This window comes from Microplitis demolitor, chromosome 3 (assembly GCF_026212275.2).
Source record: "Microplitis demolitor isolate Queensland-Clemson2020A chromosome 3, iyMicDemo2.1a, whole genome shotgun sequence".
In the NCBI taxonomy this organism is placed as follows: domain Eukaryota; kingdom Metazoa; phylum Arthropoda; class Insecta; order Hymenoptera; family Braconidae; genus Microplitis; species Microplitis demolitor.
Genome location: NC_068547.1, coordinates 2,148,572 through 2,173,803, shown reverse-complemented (window position 1 = coordinate 2,173,803; position 25,232 = coordinate 2,148,572). Strand labels below are relative to the sequence as shown.

At 30.0% G+C, this 25,232-nt stretch overlaps 8 protein-coding genes and 1 long non-coding RNA gene across 11 annotated transcripts; 5 read left to right on the top strand and 4 right to left on the bottom strand.

Moving 5' to 3' along the window:
- Window positions 1-374: 374 nt before the first annotated feature.
- Window positions 375-2,623, bottom strand: LOC103568860 (alanine--glyoxylate aminotransferase 2, mitochondrial). Its single transcript, XM_008545862.3, has 8 exons — window positions 2,472-2,623; window positions 2,319-2,401; window positions 2,073-2,248; window positions 1,679-1,991; window positions 1,409-1,609; window positions 1,015-1,329; window positions 699-950; window positions 375-605 (listed from the first exon to the last, which is right to left on the bottom strand). The coding sequence occupies exons 1-8, from the start codon at window positions 2,479-2,481 to the stop codon at window positions 468-470; spliced, it is 1,488 nt and encodes a 495-aa protein (XP_008544084.1). The 5' UTR covers window positions 2,482-2,623; the 3' UTR covers window positions 375-467.
- Window positions 2,624-2,787: 164 nt separating this feature from the next.
- On the bottom strand, window positions 2,788-4,558 carry LOC103568859 (evolutionarily conserved signaling intermediate in Toll pathway, mitochondrial). Its single transcript, XM_008545861.3, has 3 exons — window positions 4,432-4,558; window positions 3,288-4,289; window positions 2,788-3,220 (listed from the first exon to the last, which is right to left on the bottom strand). The coding sequence occupies exons 2-3, from the start codon at window positions 4,192-4,194 to the stop codon at window positions 2,916-2,918; spliced, it is 1,212 nt and encodes a 403-aa protein (XP_008544083.1). The 5' UTR covers window positions 4,195-4,289; window positions 4,432-4,558; the 3' UTR covers window positions 2,788-2,915.
- Window positions 4,559-4,888: 330 nt separating this feature from the next.
- On the top strand, window positions 4,889-6,990 carry LOC103568861 (signal recognition particle subunit SRP68). The gene is made up of 3 exons (XM_008545863.3): window positions 4,889-5,122; window positions 5,213-5,550; window positions 5,609-6,990. The coding sequence occupies exons 1-3, from the start codon at window positions 5,038-5,040 to the stop codon at window positions 6,890-6,892; spliced, it is 1,707 nt and encodes a 568-aa protein (XP_008544085.1). The 5' UTR covers window positions 4,889-5,037; the 3' UTR covers window positions 6,893-6,990.
- Window positions 6,991-7,491: 501 nt separating this feature from the next.
- LOC103568863 (uridine 5'-monophosphate synthase) lies at window positions 7,492-9,260 on the top strand. The gene is made up of 3 exons (XM_008545865.3): window positions 7,492-7,759; window positions 7,839-8,325; window positions 8,389-9,260. Exons 1-3 carry the CDS (start codon window positions 7,619-7,621, stop codon window positions 9,174-9,176), a joined length of 1,416 nt encoding a protein of 471 aa, XP_008544087.1. The 5' UTR covers window positions 7,492-7,618; the 3' UTR covers window positions 9,177-9,260.
- LOC103568862 (cytosolic Fe-S cluster assembly factor NUBP2 homolog) lies at window positions 9,191-10,804 on the bottom strand. The gene is made up of 5 exons (XM_008545864.3): window positions 10,524-10,804; window positions 10,369-10,457; window positions 10,079-10,300; window positions 9,616-9,769; window positions 9,191-9,543 (listed from the first exon to the last, which is right to left on the bottom strand). The coding sequence occupies exons 1-5, from the start codon at window positions 10,632-10,634 to the stop codon at window positions 9,337-9,339; spliced, it is 783 nt and encodes a 260-aa protein (XP_008544086.1). The 5' UTR covers window positions 10,635-10,804; the 3' UTR covers window positions 9,191-9,336.
- Window positions 10,805-10,881: 77 nt separating this feature from the next.
- LOC103568864 (intraflagellar transport protein 56) lies at window positions 10,882-13,529 on the top strand. The gene is made up of 5 exons (XM_008545866.3): window positions 10,882-10,989; window positions 11,102-11,619; window positions 11,840-12,089; window positions 12,208-12,965; window positions 13,320-13,529. The coding sequence occupies exons 1-5, from the start codon at window positions 10,987-10,989 to the stop codon at window positions 13,429-13,431; spliced, it is 1,641 nt and encodes a 546-aa protein (XP_008544088.1). The 5' UTR covers window positions 10,882-10,986; the 3' UTR covers window positions 13,432-13,529.
- A 148-nt stretch (window positions 13,530-13,677) lies between these two features.
- LOC103568867 (uncharacterized) lies at window positions 13,678-14,441 on the top strand. The gene is made up of 2 exons (XM_008545868.2): window positions 13,678-13,799; window positions 14,065-14,441. Exons 1-2 carry the CDS (start codon window positions 13,759-13,761, stop codon window positions 14,321-14,323), a joined length of 300 nt encoding a protein of 99 aa, XP_008544090.2. The 5' UTR covers window positions 13,678-13,758; the 3' UTR covers window positions 14,324-14,441.
- On the bottom strand, window positions 14,359-16,138 carry LOC103568866 (mitochondrial mRNA pseudouridine synthase RPUSD3). 2 transcript variants are annotated; one of them, XM_053737388.1, is made up of 3 exons: window positions 15,999-16,138; window positions 15,651-15,918; window positions 14,359-15,383 (listed from the first exon to the last, which is right to left on the bottom strand). In XM_053737388.1, exons 2-3 carry the CDS (start codon window positions 15,868-15,870, stop codon window positions 14,437-14,439), a joined length of 1,167 nt encoding a protein of 388 aa, XP_053593363.1. In that variant the 5' UTR covers window positions 15,871-15,918; window positions 15,999-16,138; the 3' UTR covers window positions 14,359-14,436. The 2 variants fall into 2 exon arrangements, with proteins under 2 accessions (XP_053593363.1, XP_008544089.1); XM_008545867.3 differs by having other exon boundaries at window positions 15,651-16,137.
- Window positions 16,139-17,495: 1,357 nt separating this feature from the next.
- Window positions 17,496-20,419, top strand: LOC106693475 (uncharacterized). 2 transcript variants are annotated; one of them, XR_001345152.2, is made up of 6 exons: window positions 17,496-17,691; window positions 17,966-18,082; window positions 18,311-18,848; window positions 18,922-19,004; window positions 19,317-19,453; window positions 19,957-20,419. It is a non-coding gene; the product is annotated as an uncharacterized LOC106693475 (long non-coding RNA). The 2 variants fall into 2 exon arrangements; XR_001345153.2 differs by lacking the exon at window positions 18,922-19,004 and having other exon boundaries at window positions 17,501-17,691.
- Window positions 20,420-25,232: the final 4,813 nt, after the last annotated feature.

Here is a 25,232-nt window from a genome sequence, read left to right as displayed (position 1 = left end):
AAAATAAATAAAATAATTTTATATGTAAACACTTTTACACAATAGCTCTTAAATATTGTGATTAACTAAATAACAAATTAAATTTATCGAGGGCAATTTTGACTACACGAGTCTTCCCGTGTAAATTCATAAATAATTTAATGTTTGTTATTAAAATTAATGTAATTATTCAAATTAACGAATAAACAGAGCCTATGTAAAGTATCACATGATAAATACAAACACTCGTACTAATTCAAATTAACATACTCAATTATTTAAATCGCATTGATAAAAATAATCATCATTTAAAAATAAAAAAAATTTCTTATTAATTATTATTTAAATCAAATCGTATCGTACGAATCGATTTTTATTGTTTGTAATGTGATGATTTGTACAAATGTAAAAAAGTATATAAAAATATATATTATATATGTATATGTATAATAAAATAAATGTAAAATATTATCACAGTTTGATTTTTTTTAAACTCCCCCAAAGAAAACCGACTCCTTGTCATTGATATATTTATCTCGATGATTGTCAAGTGCCTTTTTAATTATTTCAACAGTAAAATCAGCGTCTTCTTTTGTAATGCACATCGGTGGCTTTACTCTCAATACCTAAAAATACCACAAGTAAATAAATTATTCACTGCCTATAAATCGTTGCATTGATTCGAAAAATAAATCAATAATTAAATAATGAATCCGTACATTTCCATTTACTCCACCTTTGCCAATCAGCACACCCATGTCTTTAATGTCTTCAAAAATATCCAGCACTTGTTCTACTGGCAAAGGCTCTTTCGTTTCAACACCACCAACTAATTCAATTCCAATCATCAGTCCTTTGCCTCTGACGTCTCCAATAATCGTCGGATAATCCAACATCAGAGTACTCAGGCGATGTAATAAATGTGTACCTACTATCTTACAATTTTCTTGAAGCTGTTCCTCGTCTATTATCTGCAGCACAATAAATTAATTGCAAATTAACATTATAAATTTAATAAAAAAAACGTTTTCTTACATCAAGAACTGCTGAACCGACAGCACAAGCTAGTGGATTACCACCAAAAGTGTTAACTCTCATGGCTTTATTTAAAACCTCAGCTATTTCTTTGGTAGTAACAACAGCACCTAGAGGAAATCCATTACCAATAGCTTTTGCCATTGTAATAACATCCGGCATAACCCCATGACCCTGAAAGCCCCAGAAATGATCACCGGTTCTACCAAATCCCGCTTGGACTTCATCAGCGATGCAAATCCCTCCCTTGCTACGCACTAAGTCAAAAACTTTTGATAAATATGTCTTTGGATACTGAACGATACCCCCGATACCCTGGAATAAGTTATTTAAGTTCATTATGCTTTTAATTAACGACCAAAACGATCAGTAAATCATAATTTTATTATCATACTTGAATACTTTCGGCAATAAAAGCAGCTATGGGTTTAGAAGACGGAAGACAATATTTAAATATATTCTGTAACTGACCAAAATATTTATCAGCAGCTTGGCAATTATTTCCAACGCATGAACAACTTTTTCTATTGGAGACTGGACAATCTCGGCAATGAGAACAACCCCAGGGTCCTTTATAAACGTCAGGATTCATTACCTACCAACATGTCCAAGAATATAAACAGTAAATGAATTTTGTTGTGATAAATTTTAAGTTAAAACTAACGTGAGTAAATCCAGGAGTTTGAGCTACTGGGTATTTAGCAATACTTAAACCAGAAGCAGCTTGCGTTGCCGCTGTTCCTCCATGATATCCATTTTGCAAAGAAATAATTTCTTGTGCTCCAGTATAAAGTTTTGCTAATAAAAATGCCAACTCATTTGCTTCTGACCCGCTGTTTACTAAATAAATCACGTTTAAATTCTCTGGTAATTTTTTTTTTAATTTATCGACGTACTCATGATACTGCGGGTGCATATAAATCACTGTCGTATTGCCTAACTTTGATATTTGCTGTGACAATGCCTCTGTAATTTTTCTTTAAATTATAAATTTAAATTTTATTTTAGTTTAATTTAAATGACTTTTAAACTAAGGCGTAAATAAAAAATTAACTTACGGGTGGGAATGTCCAACTCCAACAGTTACAATTCCAGCAAACATATCTAGGTAACGGCGACCGGTATGGTCCCATAGCCACTGACCATGACCCTCATGTATAAGAAGAGGTTTTTTGTAATAAGGACGTTCACTTGGTGCGAGTCTTGTTGCTTTTACTGTCTCGTAATCGGCGCCCTAAAAAAATATAAATAAATTATCAATCAAACTTGAAAAAAAAAACTCGGTCTCTTAATTAATCACTTACTTGATAAAATGGAGTCGAGTACTTGCAGCTCGGTAATTCGGGCATTGAACTGTAACGTCTTAATTGACTCCAATTGATCAAACCTTAAAGACGAATTAAATTAATAATTTGTAAAAATTCAAATTTATTTAATTTATTAAATATTTAATTTACCTCGAGACATTTTATACTATAAGAAATATTAACAGTAAATATATTAATTGTTATTATTAATTTTTAAAATAATTGGTAGAATGAACCGCGAAAGGAGATACGATAAATACTGAGGATGAGTTATCGATGAATTTAAAAAGTTTAATGGACTCGCGGGCAACGTTGCCGGATAATACACATCAGAATGAATACAAGAACGTTTATTGTTAATATATTTTGCGCATGTTGCATATGTATACACAGATTACTGCTGCACGTGATACGTCTTAAGTGGGAGAAAGTAAAAGTTGTTTACTTAAAACCGTCCTCATAAATTAAATATTAGCATCACAATAAAATAATTTAAATTAAAATATAATTTAGTGATAAATAAATAAAAAATCATTAGTACACAAAGTTATATTGTACTAAAGATTTATTTACAAAAAATTACAGTTCAGCTCATCAACTTCCTAATTTATCAATATTTTCACCGGAGACTTTTTTCTTGCTCTCCTCCGTCTCTGGACCAGCTTCGATTTTATCTTTATCATTAACCATACTCGTGAATTTAAATAGTATGGGAATTTTTTCCAGGGCTGGGTTTCTCGGCTGTAAGCAACGGATCCAAGACAGTAATGAATCTTTTGTAGACGTTCCTGTGGCACATACTCCGAATATCGTTTGATTATCTTGTTCATGAATGCAACGATATAGAGCTAAAGCTCTTTTTGATCTTCTCCATAAATTTATGTCCATATTTGTAACATCTAAAAAAAAATTAATGATAATAATCCATCAATAAATCAATAAAATAATTTTATAAAATATTTTTACCGTCATTATCAATTTCATCAAGAGAAGGTCGTTTTGGTGGTTCGGTATGGAGTAAAAAATAATCAACAGAAGCTTTCGACACCCAGATTCTGAAAGGGCCTTCAACAAAAGCAGGTTTGTCAAGAGGATGCTTAGAAATCAGTCGCTCCTGATCTGGACTAGATGCAGAAATAATCCAAGTCTTGTCAATTGAATTTTCAACTTCATCAGTATCAAAAACTGTAATAGTACTCTGCACATCAACACTGGCTATTTTTTTAATAGCAAGCATCGCCAGTTGAAATCTATCTGAGGGAAGTGGTCGGGGATATGGCCAAGGGTTTAGATTTTTAAATTTACCCTGCCAGTAGGCCATTCTCCGGAGCTTTCTCAGTGGGAATCCATGCTGACCATAAATATTTAAAATCATCAGCTCCATTTCCGGATCAGGCATCACACCATTGTCCTCCATCTGCTGCAACACATCAATACCGCACTGCTGCTCACGCGGGTAGTGAAACATTTCAGCTTGAAACAAATTTTTTGCAACAAATCTACCCTTCGGCAGAGTATTCAGCACTGCCTTGTAAGCTTCTAGATCATCAGCTACTCCGAATTCTTTCATGTAACGTAATGCCGCGTACACAAACTGCACATGGCCAGTTTTCCGCTCACCCTCAGTCTGGTAGGCGTACAAAACAGCTAAAAATGTTGACTTTTCTTTTTTCTGTTGGACTCTTGCGGCATCGAACAATGCGATTTTTTTATCTTTTTGTTCTGCTTCATTGATAGAGCCGCAGTTTACTGTCGTATGGATGAATCTGTTAACTGCTGACAGTTGTCCTGGACTTCTAGACACTCTATTTTTAATTAACCTCAGACTTGGTGGTGACAGCAATTTTATCACTGGTATTTTTCTGATCCACATTCTGATATTTTTTAATTACAATTAAATTCAGTATTAACACCAACAATTCAGTTCAATTATTGACAATATTTCTCCAATCATATCATCTCCAAAATCTATAATAAAATATAAATACTGTCAGTTATTAATTGCCGGTGCCGATTAATAATAATTAATTGTTATCAATAATAAACAACAAATAAAAATAACCTGAAATAAATAAATATGAAAGTATGAGATAAAAATGTCAGAACTTACAATTATGACTGAATGTTATAAATTAAATTATGATAAAAATTATTCAATAATTTATTTTAAAATTATTAATCGACAATTAAAAAAGTCTTGATAATTTAAATGCATGTTTAGTGACTGTAAATCGCCATTTTAAATTTAAATATCGATAGTACAGAAATCCAAGAAATTTCATGAGTGTGAAGTAGCAGACATCAGACAAATTTAAAATTATTAATTAATAGACTAAATAATTAATAAAATAAAATTTAAAAAAATGCGCGTTTTTTAAATTTTCAAATTAATGAGTACATTTTTTATAAATATTAGTTTTTTAATTATGTGCTCTATTTATTTATAATTTTAAATTTTTCTGATAACTGCTACATTCACATTTATAAAATTTCAAATATTCAAACAGTCGGCAATTAAGTTTTCTTGGTTAATTTATAAAATAATATATCCAGCGAGTAAGAGAATGACATCCGACCATTTTAACTTCCACGTAGTGAAAATAAAATATGTAACCTGGTTGTCTGAAGTTTTCTAAGCCTTGGTCATCACTGATTTGTGTCAGAAAAATTTTTAAATATTCTAGTAAAGTAAAATTAATTATATAAAAAATAAACCATGGTGGTGGTTACCAATTCCGCGTATAATCCATCGGAAAATGAGGAATCAAATCAAAAAGAAGAACGAGTTTTTACATTAGAAAGTATCCTTTTGTTGACAACAATTGTCTATAAGAATTATCATTGACATATGTTATTAAATAAATTTATTATTTCTTAATAATAATAATTAGTTTTAAAAATAATAAAAGACGCTCAGCAGCAACACGGTCTTCGTCATGGAGACTATCAGCGTTATCGAGGCTACTGTTCACGTCGTCTTCGTAGACTACGAAAAGTCCTTAAGGTACCGCAGGGTGATCGCAGACACTTTAAACGAAAAGACGTGACTGCTGCGATGGTACACGATGACAAGTTCCTCCAGGTGCCGCTGACGATGGCCGAACGGGCTTGGAGTTATGCTTTGCAGTTGAGGATTGAATCAAATACTGAGCCGAGAAAGAAGTTTCATTTGATATCTAGGCTACGCAAGGCAACTACTTACGCTCTGCAGCTTCAGGAATTAATTGAGGTACGTTCAGGTAATTAAGATGTGTTGTATTTGTGTAGTAAAAATTTTTAAATTGTAGAACGTCAATTGTGATGCGAGAACTAAACTAGAAGCCCAAGCATACGTCGCTTGGATGCAAGGATCACTGCAGTTTGAGCTGCAGCTGTGGAAAGACGCGATGACGAACTTGAAAAAAGCTCAGGTAGTTTACGGAGAGCTGGCATCTGCTTTGCCAGAGTCTGAGCAAACTATTTACAAATCTCGAGTCGAAGAACTGGCTCCGAGTTTGAGATACTGCGCTTACAATGTAGGCGACGAGTCAGCAATTGATGATCTCATGCAGATGCGGGGCCAGCTGAGCAGCGATTTGTTGATGAACTTGGACACACTGATCGCCCAGACGCAGGTCAAAAAAACTAACGTTGAAGAAACTATTTGGCGCGGAAAATCCTGCGGAGTTGTGCCATCTCGTGCTACAGGTCTGTTAATCGCTGATTCGCAACTGACTCAGACTCTTGCTAAAACTCAAAACCATCAGTCCAAGATCGAGCTGCTCGAAGCTCATCTGATTGACTGCAAAGACGTACTGGCATTTGTCCGTGAGGTCTTTAAAAACGAGCTGAAGAACAAAGATGACAAGTCACCAGCCCAGCATTTGGTTGCTTATTTGCAATACGTCAAACTATCACGCACTTTGGAGAGAAATCTCGCGCTGGTAAAAAATGCAGAAGCTTCTGATAGAGCCAAACCTCAGGACATCGTCAGACTTTATGAAGCTGTGCTGCATAATCTGCTGGAAATGTCACAGCTTTTGGACGACGAAGAGTATCAACGCGAGCAGGAAGCTAAGACCAAGGGTTACCGTGCTTTCAGATGCTACTACATGGCCCAGTCGATGGCCAATCTCCAGATGTGGCGAGAAGCCGTTGCTCTTTATCAGCGATCACTTCGGCACGCTCAGGACGCCTTGAAAGACAGCTCACGTCTACCCGAAGACTTGAAAAGTGAACTCGCCAAGTTGGAGAGTTCTGTTGAAGGGGCTCAGTGTGCTGTCCATGCTCACAGTATTCTTCAGGACGAAAAAGATGAACCCGGTGCTGTTAAACAAACTAAAAGCAAGAAGCCACTTTACGAAAGATTACACGAGTACCGCGAGGACCCATCACTTCTTACAAAACAACCCAATGTTTATAATCTTCCACCCCCGATGAAAAGCATTCCCTGCAAACCTCTGTTCTTTGATCTTGCATTTAATATGGTCGAGTTTCCAGATCTGTCAGATAAAATGGGTGACCAAGGTAAAAAAGGACAAGCTGGACTCACTGGATTCGTCAAAGGTCTTTGGGGTTGGGGTAACAAATAATTGTTGCACATCCATTCACATATTTTTACTTGGGTATCAAAGATATATTTATAATAATTATATGTATCTCTAAAAAATATATATCGAAAATTATTGTATTAATTATCCTATTCATTTATACATCACCAGCTCATAGATTATTTTAAATTTATTTTTGAAGTAACAGTAAAATGATAAAACATCAGTCCAGTGAAATATATTCTTATTCCTAATAGTAGTAATTCTGCTATATCTATTTTACAATTAAATTTTAAATTTAAACAAATAAAAAAATGTATTGTTTTGTTTTTAATTCATTCATTAAAAGATTTCTTGTTAATTTTTCGAAATTCGATATTTTTGAAATTTTATGAAAATAAATTTCCGCTCTTTTTATAAAAATTAAAAAATTTAGCGTTTTTCTGTAAAATAATTTATTACTAGAATGTTATCAGTATCGAAGTAATTAGTATCAGAAATAAATAAATTTTTTAAAAAATCAAGTCTAAAAAAAAAATATAATAAAATATTCTAGGCGCTATATATCATTTATTTTTGAATTGAAATCTAAAAGAAAAAATATAAATTCTGTCGTAGATAAAACAGATATAGCGATAGAATTATTATGAATGAATCACGTGGTACGAAAATGTGTCTGGTAATATTTATCAAAAAGTAAATCACGCGGCACTTGTTGAACAATTCAATTACTTTTATATATTTGATAACAATTTATTTAAAAACAAGATGGAAAAAGAATTGAAAGAACTTGCAGTATTACTTTTTGATGTTGATGCCGTTAAATTTGGTGACTTTGTTACTAAAGTTGGGCTCCGAACACCGGTTTATATTGATTTGAGGGTTATTATTTCCTATCCCAAGCTCCTGGTAAGTTAATTATACTCCAAAAAGAAAAAACATTTTTTTATTTTTTTATCTTCATATTGTAATTTTACTTCATTTGCAGAACCGAATTTCAAGTATTCTATGGAAGCTGGCTGATGACGCAGAAAAAATTGACCAAGTTTGCGGTGTTCCTTACACAGCATTACCCATAGCAAGTTTGATTTCAGTCGTGTCCAACATCCCGATGCTGATAAGAAGGAAAGAAGCTAAAGCTTACGGTACGAAGAAATTGATCGAAGGGAAGTTTAAGGCTGGAGACAAATGCGTTATCATTGAAGACGTCGTGACGAGTGGGAGCAGTATCCTGGAGACGGTGAAAGACTTGAAGCAAGAAGGGCTAGATGTCACAGAAGCTCTGGTAATTATGGACAGAGAGCAAGGCGGGAAAAAAAATATTGAAAAAAGTGGAATTAAAATGAAGAGTTTGTATACTATGACTAAACTCATGGAATATCTTCGTGAAGCAGATAAAGTTAGTCAGGAAACTGTTGACGGTGTTTTGGAGTACTTGGGTAAATGTCTGGCACCTGTAAAGACTTTGGACAAAGGTAATGGTCTAATTAATTAAATAGATGAATATTGAGATGAGTAATTTGTGTTTGAAATTATAGATTCAAACGATCGACTAAAAATGGACTTTTTGTCACGATCAAAGCTGGCAAAAAATAAAATGGCAGCTAAACTCCTTCAGCTGATGGATATGAAAGAGACAACGCTGTGTTTAGCTGCTGATTTAACTAAAGCTGATGATATTTTAGAACTAGCAGATCTTGCTGGTCCTCACATTGCTGTATTAAAAATTCATGTTGATATTATTGAAGACTTCAGCAAGGACTTTATAAAAAATCTTAAAAACTTGTCGGAAAAACATAAATTTTTGATAATGGAAGATCGTAAATTTGGTGATATTGGCAATACAGTTTCTTCCCAGTATTCAAAAGGCATTTACCGAATTTCTGAGTGGGCGGATTTGGTAACCGCTCACCCAGTAGCCGGTCCAGGGATCCTAGATGGACTCAAAGAGGCTTTAAAAAATATTTCTGATGACAGAGGAGTTTTCTTGATCACCGAGATGTCTTCCAAGGGCACACTGACCACCGGAAATTACGTGCAGCAGTCTTTAGCCATGGCAGAATCATGTGAGCTCGTTGTAGGACACGTGTGTCAGTCAAAAATTTTTTCAAATCCCGAATTAATTCAACTTACGCCTGGTGTGAAACTTGCCAAGGCTTCTGATGACCTGGGACAGCAATACAATACTCCGGAAGCTGTTGTAAATTCAGGCGCAGACTTGGCAGTAGTCGGTCGTGGAATCACAGAAGCTGGAGATAAACTTCGTCAGGTTATCAACTACAAAAACCAACTTTGGTCTGCGTACAAAAATAGAATTGCTCAGTAATAAAATCCAAATGATCAACATTAAAAAATAACCATTTATTTTTTACTTAAAAATTAATAGATAAAAAATATAATTAAATTCTAAATTCGTTTTCTTTTTTTCCTGTCTTATAATTATCCAATTATAGTCGACATATAATTACACCAACATATTTCTTCAATCAAGCTTCCTTACTTTTAGTTAATTCTTCAACAAGTTTTCTCAATACTTGAGCCACTTGGCTGTCTGGCATAGTCACCAAAATACTTTGTCCTTTATCAGCTAGTTTACCAATCGCTGGATCGATTGGTAACTTTGCTAGGAATGGAACCTTGACTATTTCAGATAATGCGAAGCCTCCTCCAGATGAAAAAATATTAGTACATTCCTGTAATAAAATTATCAATTAAATGAATGATAATAAATATATGATTTATATGTAAATTTAAAAAATACTAACAGAACAAGTTGGGCAAACAAATCCACTCATATTTTCGACAATACCAATAATAGGAATCCCGGTTTTTCGACAGAAAGTAACTTCCCTCAAGACATCATCAACAGCAACCGCCTGGGGTGTAGTAACGATGATAGCTCCATCACACTTCACTCCTCTATTAAGACAGAAATAAATAAATAATAATAATAACAGTTAAAAACATGTGATTTTTTTTGCACACGAGTTATTGATTGATCTCTTGAAGCTTATCAACCTCGTGACTAAAGTTTATCAACATATTAATACTTCTCCCTAATGAATCACAGATTTATGATCGTGGCAGCATGTGACTGATAATAGTACACATGTGACTGATTGTTTATCACGATCAAAATTTATTACAACCTCATTTTCGCATTAAATAAAACAAGATGATAAATCAATAACGCGTTTAAATATAAAGAACATAGATATTAAATTATACTTCAAGTTTTCCATGACTGTTATATGTTCATCTGAAGTACCAGGTGGTGTATCGATAATTAGATAATCGATGTCATTCCAAGCGACGTCATTCAAAAATTCTTTTATCATTCCTGTTTTTTTGGGACCTCGCCAAACGATACTGTCATTGCGGTTCTTCAATAAGAATCCTATTGACATAACTGCCAAACCCTTGTCATCATCAGTGTAGACTGGAATCCACCTGAAAGCAAGCAGACAATTTTCAAAAAAATGAATAACCAAAATATTAAATTAAGTAGCAACCAATACCCCTCTGATGATTGGTACACATCCTTGCCTTCCAAATTCAACAGGTAAGGGACACTTGGACCGCAAAGATCAACATCTAGAATCCCGACCTATCAACAAAAAATCATTTTATACCCAGACTTAATTGTTTAATTTATTATTTAAATATCAGTTACCTTAAATCCAGACACTTGCAGAGCAAGAGCTAACTGGGTACTGACTGTTGACTTCCCAACACCGCCTTTGCCCGAGAGGACCATGAAAATATGCTTGACACCCTCCAACATCTTTATAAATACTATTCTGACTAATTACTTAATAAATTAAAGAGTATTTTAAAATAATTGTCATGCTCTGCGATTTTTCCACTCGGTATTTTTTACATACACTGCAGACTGGACAAATGTGTAAGTAAATATTAGTAAGTAAGTAGTAAAGTTGAAGTCATGTGTGTCGTGATCGTGGGATATTAAATTTCTAATTTGGTTTATTTTTATCAAGCAGATGGAGCTGCTGGTGTTGTCATCATCCGTTGCGTAGCATTGAAATACCAGACCAGGTGTCACGGGTTTTTGAATAATCAATAAGACATTTGTTTGCTAACTTAACATTTATGTAAACAAACATTGATGAAGAATAATGGTAAGTTTATTTGCTAAATTGAATCTGTAAAATTAAATAAATTTAAATCATTACTTGAATTTTTTATTTGAATGATAAATGTGATTTTAAATTTTTAAATTATGAATTTTAGATACTTTCGCGGGCAAAACCAGCCCTTTCGGAGAACAGAAAATCAGGAACACGCAAAGATGTCCCTAAGCTTGAAGAATTTTTGGATAAGCGGGATTATGCTGGTGCGCTGACGTTGGTTGAATTTAATAAATCCAGTAGCAATGCTCAGGACACTGATATGTGGATTGCCTACTGCGCATTTCATCTCGGAGACTACAAGAGAGCTACTAGTGTCTACGAAAGTCTGAGGAAGAAAGGCAGAAGCGATGTATTTACCAACTTGGCTTGCTGTTATTTTTACTTGGGAATGTATCCGGAGGCTAAGGAAGCCTTGAATGATGCTCCTGACAGCAGCCTGAAGACCCGGGTGATGTTCCACTTGGCTCACAAGATGGGAGACGAAGCTAAACTCAAGGACTATCATGGAAAACTTAAAGATGTTATTGAAGACCAGTTGTGTTTAGCTTCTATTCATTATCTTCGCGCTCATTATCAGGAAGCCATTGACATTTACAAAAAGATTCTTCTTGACAATCGGTAATAACCGTAGTACTTTTTAAAAATTATAATTATTATTAATTTACATGAAATTCATCACTTGTTCTGATTGTCTAGTCACCAGCACACCCCAGACTCCTTACACAAATTAAGTTCCCAGTTACGTTTCCTTATCCTTCTAAAGAAGCCGAGGTATCCATTTAGCAACAAGTAATTTTTATAAATAATTACACAAACTGTTATTTGATATTAATTGCAGAGATTACTTGGCACTGAATGTTTATGTGGCACTCTGCTACTATAAACTAGATTATTATGATGTAGCTCAAGAAGTTCTCCAAGTTTATTTGCAAAAGTATCCAGACAGCGCTATTGCGATTAATTTAAAAGCCTGCAATCACTTCCGTCTTTATGACGGCAGTACCGCTCAAGCTGAGATGAGACAGTTGGTAGAAAAAACGACATCTTCATACAGCTTTGGACATGATTTAATTCGCCACAATATTGTGGTGCGTATTTTTTAACCGAGGGGATTAAATGAATAAATAAGCATCCACTCGGGATTTACTCCGCTAATTTCTTACAGTGTATATATTTATTTTCCTTACATTTAATATAATTGTTAAGGTCTTCAAAGATGGTGAAGGCGCGTTGCAAGTCTTGCCGGGTTTAGTAGATGTCATACCAGAAGCTCGATTGAATCTTGTGATTTATTATCTCAAGCAGAACGACATTCAAGAGGCTTATGAACTAATAAAAGAGCTCGAACCAGCAGTACCTCAAGAATTTATACTAAAAGGAACAGTTTACGCGGTAATTGGACAAGAGACTAGCTCACGAGATATTATAAAGACGGCTCAGCAGTACTTCCACTTGGTGGGTTCATCAACTTCTGAATGTGACACGATACCAGGTCGTCACTGCATGGCAGCTTGCTTTTTTCTTTTACGTCAATTCGAAGAGGTCCTCGTTTATCTTAATTCTATAAAAACCTACTATACGAATGATGACAGTTTCAATTTTAATTACGCTCAAGCACAAGCGGCTGCTGGTTACTTCAAAGAAGCTGAGGAAGCATTTCTACTTATCCGCAGTGAACGGTTTAAAAGCGATTATGTTTACATAAGTTTACTTGCTTATTGCTATATAATGAATAAGAAGGCTCATAGCGCTTGGGAACTTTATTTAAAAATGGACACTTCGACCCAATCATTTAATTTGCTACAACTTATTGCTAATACTTGCTACAAAATTGGTGAGTTTTGGTATGCTGCCAAAGCCTTTGATATGTTGGAACGTATGGATCCGTCACCGGAACACTGGGAAGGTAAACGAGGTGCTTGCTGCGGTACTTTTCAATACATTGTGGCTGAAAAACAACCCAAGTGAGTTTTTGTTGCAGTTAAAGATCTTCAGACAGTACCCCACTTTTTAAAAATATTCATGGTCTTGAACTGTCATAACAGTATTAGAATTTAATTAATTAATTTTTAAAAAATTGAAGCATTAATTGGAAAAAGGACACAGTTACAATTTTCCCGAGGTATAGATTTTTGAAAAAATTACAGTTGTTATCAATCAAGAGATTATAATTCAAAATGTCAAATTTCGTTTAACTCCTAATTGATAACGATTGTAAATTTTTTTAAAAATCTATGTCGGCAAGGTCATTAAATAGTTTTAAAAAGTGGGGGAAAGGGGAGTACTGTCTTTATTCAATTTATTTTATTTTTTTGCAGAGAATTATTAACTGAAGTAATACAGTTGCTCAGAAATACTTCAAATTCTCAAGTCGAACAAATAATTCGAGTTATGAGAAAGTGGGGAAAAGATAAGAGGATTCCTTGTTAATATATATAATAAATCATTTGTAATTGATGCCGTCCAAATTGTGTCTTAATGTTGGTTAAAATATATTTAATAATTTGAAAAATTGGCCATTTTTAATTTTTAAAAAACTATCCAATTTCCACCGCTATTTCATACCCTGCCAACTCTGTAATTTTCCATGTTCTTTATGTCGATCGCACAATGAAAACTAAAAAATTTACCGCGAATCGCCGGCCGGCTCCATTAATTTTCGCGCATGTGCGCTGACGTTTAAATTTTTATGAAAACCAAAGTACGACTAACCTATTTGTAATTTTTATCACCAATAATTAGTAAATATTTAAATCAATGTTTGAAAAAATGATTCCGTTGTTTTATCAATTAATACCGTAAGTTATGTTTAACCGCCAATAATAATTTTTAAATTTATATGTGTGAATGTAGTAGACATCAGACAAATTTAAAATTATTAATTAATAGAATAAATAATTAAATTTTTAAAAAATGCGCCTTTAAAAACTTTTTAAATGAGTGGATTTTTTATAAATATTATTTTTTAAATTATTTATAATTTTAAATTTGTCTGGTCTGCTACATTCAAAACTCATAAATATATAAATGTAAGCGCGTAAAAAAAATTTTCATATTTCGTAGATCAATTGGTATTAGAACAGCGAGACAATTCAGTACAACTTTAACTGGATTAAGAGGAGTAAGACAAGTGCCTTTTAAAATAGATCACACAAAATGGCCATTGACGCCCATCAGAAGGAAAATGAGAGACAACTTTCCTCATCCCAATGAAGTCAAAAGAGTCAGAACTCACGGATGGGAGACGAGAATGTCGACTCTTCATGGACGAAAAACTTTAATGCGACGAATTTTAGCCGGTCGTTTCATTCTTTCTCATTAGATTATTAAATTTATTACCATCATTAACTCTAATAATTAACAGTTTATTGATTATTATTATTATTGTTATTTACATGTGTATAAAATAAATTGATGATGATTTGCATCAACAAATTAATTTTGCCTTACTGCTAAACAATTTTCAACGTCATTCTGTGGGTTATCAGAACTAGAACTAGAGTCAATATTATCAGTAGGTTTTAAAAATTCCTCATTGATCAATAATTTTTTACATGTCCATAAAAATCCTGGTTGGAGTGGAGCTACGATAGAAACATCATTCCCTTTTTTCATGAACGACGGGAGGAACATTTCCCTTAAGTGAACGTGGGCTGGAATCATCAAAGTTTTACTCTGGGTAATTTTAATCAACTGCAATAATTCTTCGTCCAATCTAGGGGGAACATGGGCTGCTTCAACGAATGGACTAATAGCTAAAAATTTTCCCATCACATCTTGAGCTCTGGATCCATAGACTCGGTCTCCGAGGATTGGACTCAGCAAAGTGATGGCAGCAAATAATCTCACCGCGTGCCATTGACTTGTGGATGATTTTATCTCTAGCAGAGAAGCTAAATTATGTGTGGCGGATGATAAAACTTTGAATTGTACATTGAGAATTTTAATGTCACCTCGAGCTCGTTCGTTTTCAGACCACGATGATATTATGACTGGTTCCACCTGACCCTTTTCAGGACCTTTTGCTAGTTTCATAGCAACTCTTCTTTCCCCACTAGGAAATATTGGTACTCGTCTTGTCACTGTCCAATAAGTACGAGGTATTATTCGTTTACCTTCAGCAACTCTCAAAGATTTGGCTACTGCTTCTGTTACTTTATCACTTGCGCTCAACAGTACAATACCACTTGTATATTTTTCGGGTGTCTTTGCAATAACTAATGATTCATATCCCAGAGCATTAGCAATAAGTGGTAGCGCATCTGTCAATACATATTTTTTTTCATTAAAAATACCACTGATTATTGCGTTTTTTCCTTTTTTCTCCTCACCAAGAGTTCTTGATGATATACCATAGGGTTTGTTGATCGCTACTAAACCATCTGAAAGTTCAAATTATAGTTTTTTATCACCAGCTCCTAGACTAACATTAAATCTTATACGATTTAAAATGATACTGAAAGTATCAGACATTAAAAAAATTAATTTCTTTTAAATAAATAAAATACTTATAGAAAAATTTTTTTTTAATTTCAAATAAAAAACTTATGCGCATGTTTGAAAAATTGTATTTTACTGACAACTTGTTTATAAAAATTAAAAAATTGTCTGATATCTGCTAGCTTCAGTATCATGATTTAAAAACCAACCTTTGTTATAAATAACTTGCTTTATCATACTGTCGCAAAAGTCAAGTTTAGATTTCCAAGGATGGAGTAATCTGTAGGGATGAGTTTTTTTTACTTTTGTCATAATATTTTTCTTTTTATCAGGATATTTTGGATTCGCTTGAGTGTGACTTAATCTCGCATAACCCAAAACACGTAGAACTTGATGATTCATCATTGATTTCATTATAATATTCTCCATTATATTTTTTAATTATTATTATAGTAATTAATAAAATACATTGACCATCTAAACAATTTATTTATTAATATTATTAACAATTACTATCAGTATACGACATGTTAAAAACTTGTATCCAAAACAATAACCTCGTGTACTAAAGCCGCGCTTACATGCATGTATGTTTATTAAATTTTTTTTTTAAATTTGTAATAAAAAAATGTATGCACATTACTTATTCTATGGACAACAAAAATGTCAATTAATTATAAGCAATAGAATTATAATTAAATAAAAAAAAAGGTATTTGAAATTGGCGCGAATTTCAAATAAAATTTTACGGTAATTTTTTTATAAAAAAATTTATTTATTACGAAATAACATTTAATATAAATTTACATATATTTAGTTGATTCAAAATATATAGTTATGTCAGAAAGACACGTGTTTAAAAATAATATACAAATTTTAATTTAAAATAAGAAAAACGGAAATTGAAATTGGCGCGAATTTAAAATAAAATTTTTAAAATTATTTAATAAATAAAAAACAATTAATATTAACAAAATAATATTTACATTCAAAGTATCAGTAATTACTTAATTTTTTGTTGCAATTATTTTTGAAATTCAAAAGTCAGCAACACATAAGTGTGAATGTAATAGATATCAAATTTTAAATTATAAATAATTAATAAAATAAAATTAAAAAAAAATACGCATTTAAAAAATTTTTAAATTAATAAGTGTATTTTTCATAAATATTTTAAAAATTATTTATTCTATATATTTATAATTTAAAATTTATATGTCTGCTATTAGTAGTAGCACATGGTAATAAAATAAAAATTTTCAAATTATTGATTTATGACAAATAATTATAAATTTGTTATGGCTTTTTATAGGTATTTAAAACAATAATAATTATAATACTAGTGTAGAAAAAGGTAGAGATATGTGACGTCATAACGGCGCTTGGTTAGCTCATCACCATGATCGAGACAGCTCCCTTAAGTTGGCGGGGGGAATTCGATTTTTGGCAAATTTTTTTTAGCAATTCGTTTGTTCGTCGATTGTTCGTCAATGTTCGCTATAAATAATTATTTGTTCGTTCTTTATTTTTTTTTAAATAAATTTTTAAAAATTTATTTGAAGTTAGCGGTGACTATACTCATTTTCTATCTTTTTTAATTTTTTTTCCATTTATCTTGATTTGTTTGTTAATACCCCACCAAAAATAGCGTTTGTTTGTTTGTTTTTATATTTATAATTAATTATTAAAATTTTAATTATGCCCGTTGATCTAATAGTAGTTGTGCGCATGCGCAAGTGTCTGCTCTAGGTTTAAAATTTTTTATTGTTTTCATTATTATTTATGTTTTAATTAAATTAGTAATCTTATCAAGTAATTATCAAATCCTGTTGATCATCTAGCACATCGTAAGAGTATCCAGGTATTTATCGGAGAGAAATGTCAATAAGCCACAATAAAATATGAAACGAAAGAGTCCTCAAAGAATCTTAGAAAACCACTTTTAATATTATTATTATTATCTTTATTTATTTAATATTTAATACACTCGACTAATTATTTTGTTTTATCAATATTAATTATGTATTAAAAATACTGAAAACATTTTAATGTTATTTTCATTTACTCTTTTATAATTTACCGCTCTGTTTTGTAACTTACGTGGTGTGTCACCTATTATCAAGTATTTTAACTTGCCGTTCAACTAGTATTTTTGTGTTACACAGTTGGTCTCATAAATAGTTGGTAAACCAATTACTAAATTACAAGTATCATCGAAGTCAATAATAAATAAATATAATATTGGAGCAGGTTTGTAAAATTAAACTAATAATTAATTATTTATTTAATATTAGAGTAGACTTATACAATTGAAGTTATTAATTATTCATTTGCGCAATTTTTATAAATTTATATTTTGCGTCTACATTGAGACTCAAAATAACTTAGCCTAAGAAATTTGATGAAAATTTTAATTAATATTTATTATTAAACATCATTTTATAATTAAAGATGTTTTTCTAATTTTTTTTTTTTTTTTTTTTTTTTTTTTTTTCCAAATATTAAAATTTTTTTTATTTTTCAGTTTTGAAAACAATATTTTTATACCACTTATCAAAATGGAGCTCAACTCTATAATGTTTCACCAATCGGATGTGATTCTTTCATCTAATCTCCAACATTATTTGTCCTTCATTTATATGTAAGTATATTACCATTAATTATTAGTATTATTATCAATAAGTTTTTGAACTCTGAAAATTTTTTGATCAGTACCCTGATTAAGAAAAATGATTTGCTTGATGTTGAGTGTATATCTATATATTAGTCGATTCAAATTGTTTTGAATCATTCCAAATTATTTTTGTTGATCAGGGTAACAGTTATATTTTATGATTATATTATTATATCGATTATTTTTTCTATACAGAGTTGACTAGAGAGGCTATGCAAACTGGAATCCGGGATGTAGACTCACTGAGTCACTGGTGATAATTGGTACAGTAGATAATATAAGTTGATCGTTGATGATGGACCGATCGGAAAGAGTTTTTTGGCTATTGAGACTATTATTAATTAAGAGCGTTTCGATTATGCTGGTGCGGAGAAGAAAAAGTTCTGTATCTACATTGCTATCGGTCAAATGAGATCTACAGTAACTTGGATCGTGAAAATAGTGACGGCACTGCTATTAACTATTCTATCATCGTATTCGATACCGTGTCTGATGCTGCTCTTTTCTTACACTTTTTTGCCATGTGCCATGGCAGAACTTTTTTTTTGTGACAACGGCAAACATGTCTTCATTATTTATGATGATTTGTCAAAATCGGTAATTGCTTACCATTAAATACTTTTATTTTTGAGACGACCTTTAGGAAATGATGCTTAGCCTCGTCATGTATTCTATATTCATTCTCGTTTTCTTGAAAGAGCAGTAAAATCCATTAAATGTACATAAATAATTGGTGAGTGAAATGAATAATTTATTAAATGAAAAACATGAATAAAATACGTTATTAAATAATCATATGATATTAGAGTTCGGACCGTCAATAATTTCCAGATGTTTCATCAAAAAAATAATAGTTAAAAAAAAATGCCTTTAGTTTTCCAAATTTTCAGTTAAGTATTTATAATTTTTTTCATAAATAATTCGTAAAAACAGATCAAAAATCATTATATAACTGTCAGTTTTTATTACTGAGTAGTATGACATTGAAATTCATAGGCCTCGACCATTTTTGGATATTTTGGAAAATGAATTATTTAAAGAAAAAGTTGTTTTTTGGAATATCTAGATGTATACGTTTTTATTAAAAGTTTTTTATAAATTTTTTCTGAAAAAACAACAAAATTATTATGTTTATTTGTTTCTATTGCTGAGTAGTAAATACGAATCATATTTTTTGTTAATAAAAGAATTTTGTTTTAAGTTTGATTCAGAATTACAATAACCAAGTTAGTTTTTCCATCCATCATGGCAAAATACGAGGACTCGTCAAATTACTTTAATCATCCATGGGATCCAATGACTTTGAGGCATACGTAAACATAGTTGCATTTCAACAAGGTAAATTTTAAATTGTTTATGAACCTGACATTTACAATCTAATGATAATCATATTTGTTTTAGCAAGTAAATTATATCAAGAAAAAATTTATTTTTTAATTCAACTTATAAATATTCAATTTTGACATGTATCCATTTCATAAATTTTTTTCTTTATTATAATTTATTTATTCAAAAAGAAAAAAAATTGTTTATTACATGTCTATACCAGTAAGATAAAAAAAGTCTCAGATCATTGTAATTGTTGGCTGAGGCGAAGCTGAGGCTGACAAACTTGTGATCTGAGACTTTTTGTATTTTACTGGCCTAGGTATGTAATATATATATATATATATATATATATATATATATATGTGTGTGTGTGTATATATATATATATAAGTGCGCGCGCGCGTGTGTGTGTGTGCGTGTGTGTGTGTGTGAAAATTATTAGATATCGGCTATTTTCAGACACAATTTAATTAAATCATTTAAATAGTAGGCTTATGATTTATATTTTACAGGTGCAACGCTTTTACTGGGACTTCCTTGATAGTAAAAACTATTTGACTGTCTCCGAAGCCGATGAGTTACTCCAAGCGAGCAAACTTCGGATTAATATGTAGAATGATGATATCAAAGACAATAGAAATCGTTAGATTTCTATTTAAGAGTGATATGTAGATTTCTATTCATATTTGATAGTCGTCTATTAGTGTACGGTTGACTGAAGTAGTTTCTTAATAAGTTTTTAAATCTTTTAAGTATACATATTGTCATTATAACTTTAATGTCTCATTTATTCCTTTTTTTTTAACTTAATTAGTGTAACTAGAAACCATTAGATGTCTGTCACTTCTAGTTATGTCTTGAGAAAAAAAAAGTAATTATGTAAAATTATTCTAAAAATTTAGGAAAATCTAAAATAAATCTATTAAGTTTATGAAAATTTTTACTCTTAATAAATGCAATATTTCGTTAATTAATTTTATACTGAGAAAAATAGTAATTTTTTCAACAGTTAATGGAAAAAATTTTCTTAAATTTGCTTGTTTTTTAATTACTACCCAATTCATTCATTGTTATGTATCAATTAATATGACAAGAATCACAGCTTTAAATAAAACACAAAAGACACCCAATAACTGGTGCAAACTATTTGACATTTTTTGGACAAGATTAAAACTATATGTTATTGTTTTAGAGTAAATCAGTAAAAAAAATATATGTATATATTCATATAATATGGTTTCTTATAATGGTTTTTTGCAATTTATTATCGATACAAATTTATATCAATTTACATTCTATTGTTATAATAATAATATTTACTTATATTTTAGATGATGAAAATGTCCACATTTTATATTATGCGTGACGTCAAAATTAAATCTATTGGTATAAAAAATGTCATTGATGATCAAATCATATTGTGTTGGTGATAGTTATTAAATTTTAAGACTTTAGTATAATCAATTTTTATAGTTTCTTCGTCATTGATCCTCAGCTATATTACTTGATTATTATCTATTGAAAAATGATAAGCAATATAAATAGTAATTAGTATGCGGCTAACGACAATAATTGATCAAAAAAATTAAGTTTAGTTACTTAAATTCTAACTATCATTGATTATTTTTCTAATTCTCCTTTACGTTACCACCTTAGCCACATCAATTTCAACAAAATTTTATGTTTGACATCTTTTTTTTTTCGTTAAAATTTGAAATAAACAAATGTTTGTACTGATTCTATGCTTTTTTATATTGGTCTATTCACTATGAATTTAATATTTACAATGGCTTACTTTTCAAAAAGACATGATGGTTTCGAAATATCGAGGTGATTCGACTAGTTGTAATTTCTTGAATAACATAGTTTTATAGGTCTAAACATTTATTTATTTTTTTTTTTTTCAATTAAAAATATCTTTTTTACCTTTACTGCATTTATAGAAAGTGGATCAGTTCATTAAAAATGTATTTGAAGTTTTATGAAGTACAAATAACAATGAAAAAACCTAAATTATTTACAAAAGCCCACTCAAAAGACCCCCTATAATATATATTTTACATATACATAGGTGCTCTACATAGTTAAATTTCCAGGTAAGAATAACGAGCGACTCCAAAGAATTAGATTTTTAATTATTAATAAAATTAATTTATCTTTAATAATGTAAGACACTAGATAACAATGGAAACATTAAAATATCAAAGAATGCACAATTCTTTAAAAAAAAATAATTTATGTAAAAATATTTTATTCACAATAGTCTAATTAATTATCAAGTATTTCAATCTGAAATTATTTAATTTTAAATAATTAAATACGAAATCGCATTGGTTATGGTAGCCACGTGGTTTACTTAGTAATAAATGAAATATTTTTCCAATTCAAAATTTAGCTATTTATATAGATATTGTACCTATTGTTATTGAAACTTTTATAAAAAAATTATTTTAATTGAAATTTTCAAATATTGAGTCATGCACTTGTGCAATGAAAATTAATTAATACATTAAATGTTAGACAGGAGTGTAACGACGCCTATAACTTAAACAGTTTATTCATGTAAACTTTAATGCATAATTTTAAACAAGAAGTATTCAAAATTATTAAAAATCAACTTAGTATCAGAAAGGAATGTTAGTAATTAAAAACCCTGAATGAAATTCTTAGTAGTTGATTGACAGCTAGATAATAAATTAAAATATCAATGAAGGTCTTTTTTTCTAACTGACATAATTAATGCAAAAATCTTTTACTTATTATGATCAAAATGATGTGTTTTTTTTTTTTTTTTAATACAAATTATTTTTTTACTTATGATCAAATTATCCGCTGCATAGGTTATGGTTACCACGTGGTCGTTACTTTTATATGATTATTTTCCCAGATTCAAACCAGAATAAAACAGAAATGTATCAGCATAAAAAACGAATAAAAGCAAAAGCTAATACAGTTTAATGTTCTTTATTGATTAGATCGATAAGATTTATATATGCATATAATTTTAAATTAACACTTACTAACATAATTTATAGCAGGTGATATTTATCATTTGATTGTTGTATTAGCAGCTTGTGCATGATAAAATAATCGGGATATATATTTACATCTATGGTTTTTTCATAAATGTTAACACTTAACTAATGCAAGTAAACATTTTTTCAACTATTCATTTTATTGTATTTTTCTTGAGTCTAAAATTTTCATTATACTAATTAATTTTGAGATTTTAATTCTGATCCATAATCTGAATCTAAATTTACGTCAAAATCTAAAAACTCTTGAACTTTTTCCTTATATTATTCTTTGCAGTTCCAACAGTATACCAAATAACGGAGTATAAAATGAAAATATATTAGTTAATAAAAATTTGTAATATTAATTTATATTTAATAATAAATCAATTACCTTGCATAAACGTTAGAAATTAACATTGTATTTTACAGCATTTCCAAATATTATATTCATATCATCAGCTACTTAACTAACCGTAATATACTTTTTTTGTATTATAAATGTAATTTGTAATAAAGTAACATCAGTTTCATAGTTGGCTCTTGTTGTTTTTTACTAATCCGATAAAAGTACCTCATAATTGAGTCTTATCTTACTTTTGATTTCTTCTAACATTACAGAATAGTTGGCACAAATCATTCTGTAAAATATTGAATTATTTTAGTCCTAATAAAAGACAGTTTTTTCTTTCACTTCGAAGGCTCAGATAATACTATCTCCTCTGGATCGTTCTCTATACCTCTATTATCTACAAACGATGTTCGTCGTTTATGCATGACAAATTAACTGTACAACAATTATTATTTAAATTAAAAAACAATCATGATATAGATTATTTAAATAACGACAAAAACAGTAATATTTAACTTAAAAAATAATTTTGATTGTATAAAAAAAATGATTAACAAAGACCTACGGCTTCCTGTAAATATAATAATTTAACGATTTTGTTGATGTCTAAAATGAATCAAATTTATGAATAAAAAAAAAAGAGATTTAGTATTTCTATTTATTAACTGTTTAAAAAACTTACTCATTATTTAAAAAAATGAAATTATTTATTTATTTGTTTAACATTATAAAACATTTATTTTTTCTGTTTAACATATTAATCTTGTAGTATAAAACATTTTAAAATTACGTCATAATATAATAATGATAATAATAATTTTATTTATTTTATAATCGTAAAACTTAAATAGATTTTACACTTAATGACTTTTTATTACTTTTGGCAACAACCTTAACACTAAGTTTTCATAAATGTAATTGAGCAAAAATATTAATAATAATCGAAGTATAGAGATTTCCAATATCACTTGTATCCACTTATTGCATTTTTTTAAATACTTGCTAAAGCTGCAAAAAAAGAGAAAATAAAATCTTTAATAATTCAATTACATGATTGACACTTAAAGATTATGATAATTTAAGACTAATTTTTATCCTAATACTAAGAATAGTCACGTAGTTCTTGGATTAAAACGAATGTAGTAAAAAAAAGAAAAGAAGAAGAAAAAAGTAGCAACCATTAATATAAACGAGTTTAATTCGACTATATGTTTATTAATTGAAATAGAATTTTAAAAGAAAGATTTCATTTAAATGGTAGCGAACAAAGTATGAATCAAATACTTTAATTAATATAAGTTTTTTTTTGGAGTTAGCAGTTATCTAAAAATTGGTAACCTACTTTATGACAAATAAATTATAGAAAAAAAAAACATTGATTTATTTTAAAAAAGGCTTAAACTAAGATAAGAGACCTAATACTCGATCAGGGAACTAGTACCCGATCACTCATGTATTTGTATATCTATATTTAGAACAATTTAGTAAATATAGATATACAAATATATGGAGTGATCGGGTACTAGTTCCCTAATTGAGTATTAGGTCTCTTACCTTATAAACAAAAGTAAAAAATTTATTTTTTTATGGTTTATTTGTGATAAAACAAGTTTCAAAACTTAATTAACCGTATTATTTTAATACCAATATCAAATAGTTTGAACATATCGATTCCGAGGATTTTTAACTTTTGAAATTAAAAAAATGAAATGTTTGAAGCATAAATTTGTTATTAGAAAATTTATATTAGAGTGGTAATTATGATTTAAATGTGTACTATAAAAAAGAGCTGAATTTAATTTGTCGTTATGAAATATTTTTTAGTCATAGAAACTTTAAACAGAAAAAAATAAAATTTAATACACTTATTAGTTTTTATATTGTTTTCAAAATTCAATATGAGCTGACTTTGTTAATAGTTATTTATAATTTTTATTGTGAACCGAAACAAAAAATTATTTTTAGTGTTACAATAAAAATTTCTCTTATAATATAATTGATCGAACAAATAAAAGAAAATTATAGAAATTTGAAGAAATTACCTGAAATATATAAATATATTTTTCTTTTTTACAGTGAGAATAAAGTGTAAAAAATCCCATGAGGTACAATTTTCGTGCGTTCACTAATAAATTTAGACTTTTCTAGTTGGTCATTGTAGAATCGCCAATTTCCTGTCAAGTTTCTACAATATGTGATGTAGTGAAAAGAGTTATAACCAATAACCCCTGTCAAGCTATAATTAAAAAAAAAATCATATAGAAACAAATCATTTGTATTTCAGATGTAATAAAGATGTACCAACCGATAACTAAATTTTTTTGATGAATGTGTTTCATTTAAATCCAAACACTTCGGTAATTCACCAAGTTTACATGAAGTTCCATCTTTTTCATTTACCGATTTTACGTCTAATTCAATG

What these genes read in the sequence shown, in the direction of transcription:
- LOC103568860 (XM_008545862.3), bottom strand. An exon ending in TCGGTTCAGCAGTTCTTGAT is followed by an intron (nt 951 to 1,014) that starts GTAAGAAAACGT and finishes ATTGTGCTGCAG; the next exon opens with ATAATAGACGAGGAACAGCT. An exon ending in AAGGTGGAGTAAATGGAAAT is followed by an intron (nt 606 to 698) that starts GTACGGATTCAT and finishes TGGTATTTTTAG; the next exon opens with GTATTGAGAGTAAAGCCACC.
- LOC103568859 (XM_008545861.3), bottom strand. Translation starts at nt 4,194, where the DNA reads ATGTGGATCAGAAAAATACCAGTGATAAAATTGCTGTCACCACCAAGT. An exon ending in TGATGAAATTGATAATGACG is followed by an intron (nt 3,221 to 3,287) that starts GTAAAAATATTT and finishes ATTTTTTTTTAG; the next exon opens with ATGTTACAAATATGGACATA.
- LOC103568861 (XM_008545863.3), top strand. Translation starts at nt 5,038, where the DNA reads ATGGTGGTGGTTACCAATTCCGCGTATAATCCATCGGAAAATGAGGAA. An exon ending in ACGAGTTTTTACATTAGAAA is followed by an intron (nt 5,123 to 5,212) that starts GTATCCTTTTGT and finishes AATAATAATTAG; the next exon opens with TTTTAAAAATAATAAAAGAC. An exon ending in AGCTTCAGGAATTAATTGAG is followed by an intron (nt 5,551 to 5,608) that starts GTACGTTCAGGT and finishes TTTAAATTGTAG; the next exon opens with AACGTCAATTGTGATGCGAG.
- LOC103568863 (XM_008545865.3), top strand. Translation starts at nt 7,619, where the DNA reads ATGGAAAAAGAATTGAAAGAACTTGCAGTATTACTTTTTGATGTTGAT. An exon ending in TTTCCTATCCCAAGCTCCTG is followed by an intron (nt 7,760 to 7,838) that starts GTAAGTTAATTA and finishes CTTCATTTGCAG; the next exon opens with AACCGAATTTCAAGTATTCT. An exon ending in TGTAAAGACTTTGGACAAAG is followed by an intron (nt 8,326 to 8,388) that starts GTAATGGTCTAA and finishes TTGAAATTATAG; the next exon opens with ATTCAAACGATCGACTAAAA.
- LOC103568862 (XM_008545864.3), bottom strand. Translation starts at nt 10,634, where the DNA reads ATGTTGGAGGGTGTCAAGCATATTTTCATGGTCCTCTCGGGCAAAGGC. An exon ending in GTGTACCAATCATCAGAGGG is followed by an intron (nt 10,301 to 10,368) that starts GTATTGGTTGCT and finishes GCTTGCTTTCAG; the next exon opens with GTGGATTCCAGTCTACACTG. An exon ending in ACAGTCATGGAAAACTTGAA is followed by an intron (nt 9,770 to 10,078) that starts GTATAATTTAAT and finishes CTGTCTTAATAG; the next exon opens with AGGAGTGAAGTGTGATGGAG.
- LOC103568864 (XM_008545866.3), top strand. An exon ending in AAGATTCTTCTTGACAATCG is followed by an intron (nt 11,620 to 11,839) that starts GTAATAACCGTA and finishes TATTAATTGCAG; the next exon opens with AGATTACTTGGCACTGAATG. An exon ending in TAATTCGCCACAATATTGTG is followed by an intron (nt 12,090 to 12,207) that starts GTGCGTATTTTT and finishes ATAATTGTTAAG; the next exon opens with GTCTTCAAAGATGGTGAAGG.
- LOC103568867 (XM_008545868.2), top strand. Translation starts at nt 13,759, where the DNA reads ATGTTTGAAAAAATGATTCCGTTGTTTTATCAATTAATACC. An exon ending in TTGTTTTATCAATTAATACC is followed by an intron (nt 13,800 to 14,064) that starts GTAAGTTATGTT and finishes CATATTTCGTAG; the next exon opens with ATCAATTGGTATTAGAACAG.
- LOC103568866 (XM_053737388.1), bottom strand. Translation starts at nt 15,870, where the DNA reads ATGGAGAATATTATAATGAAATCAATGATGAATCATCAAGTTCTACGT. An exon ending in GCAAGTTATTTATAACAAAG is followed by an intron (nt 15,384 to 15,650) that starts GTTGGTTTTTAA and finishes TTGAACTTTCAG; the next exon opens with ATGGTTTAGTAGCGATCAAC.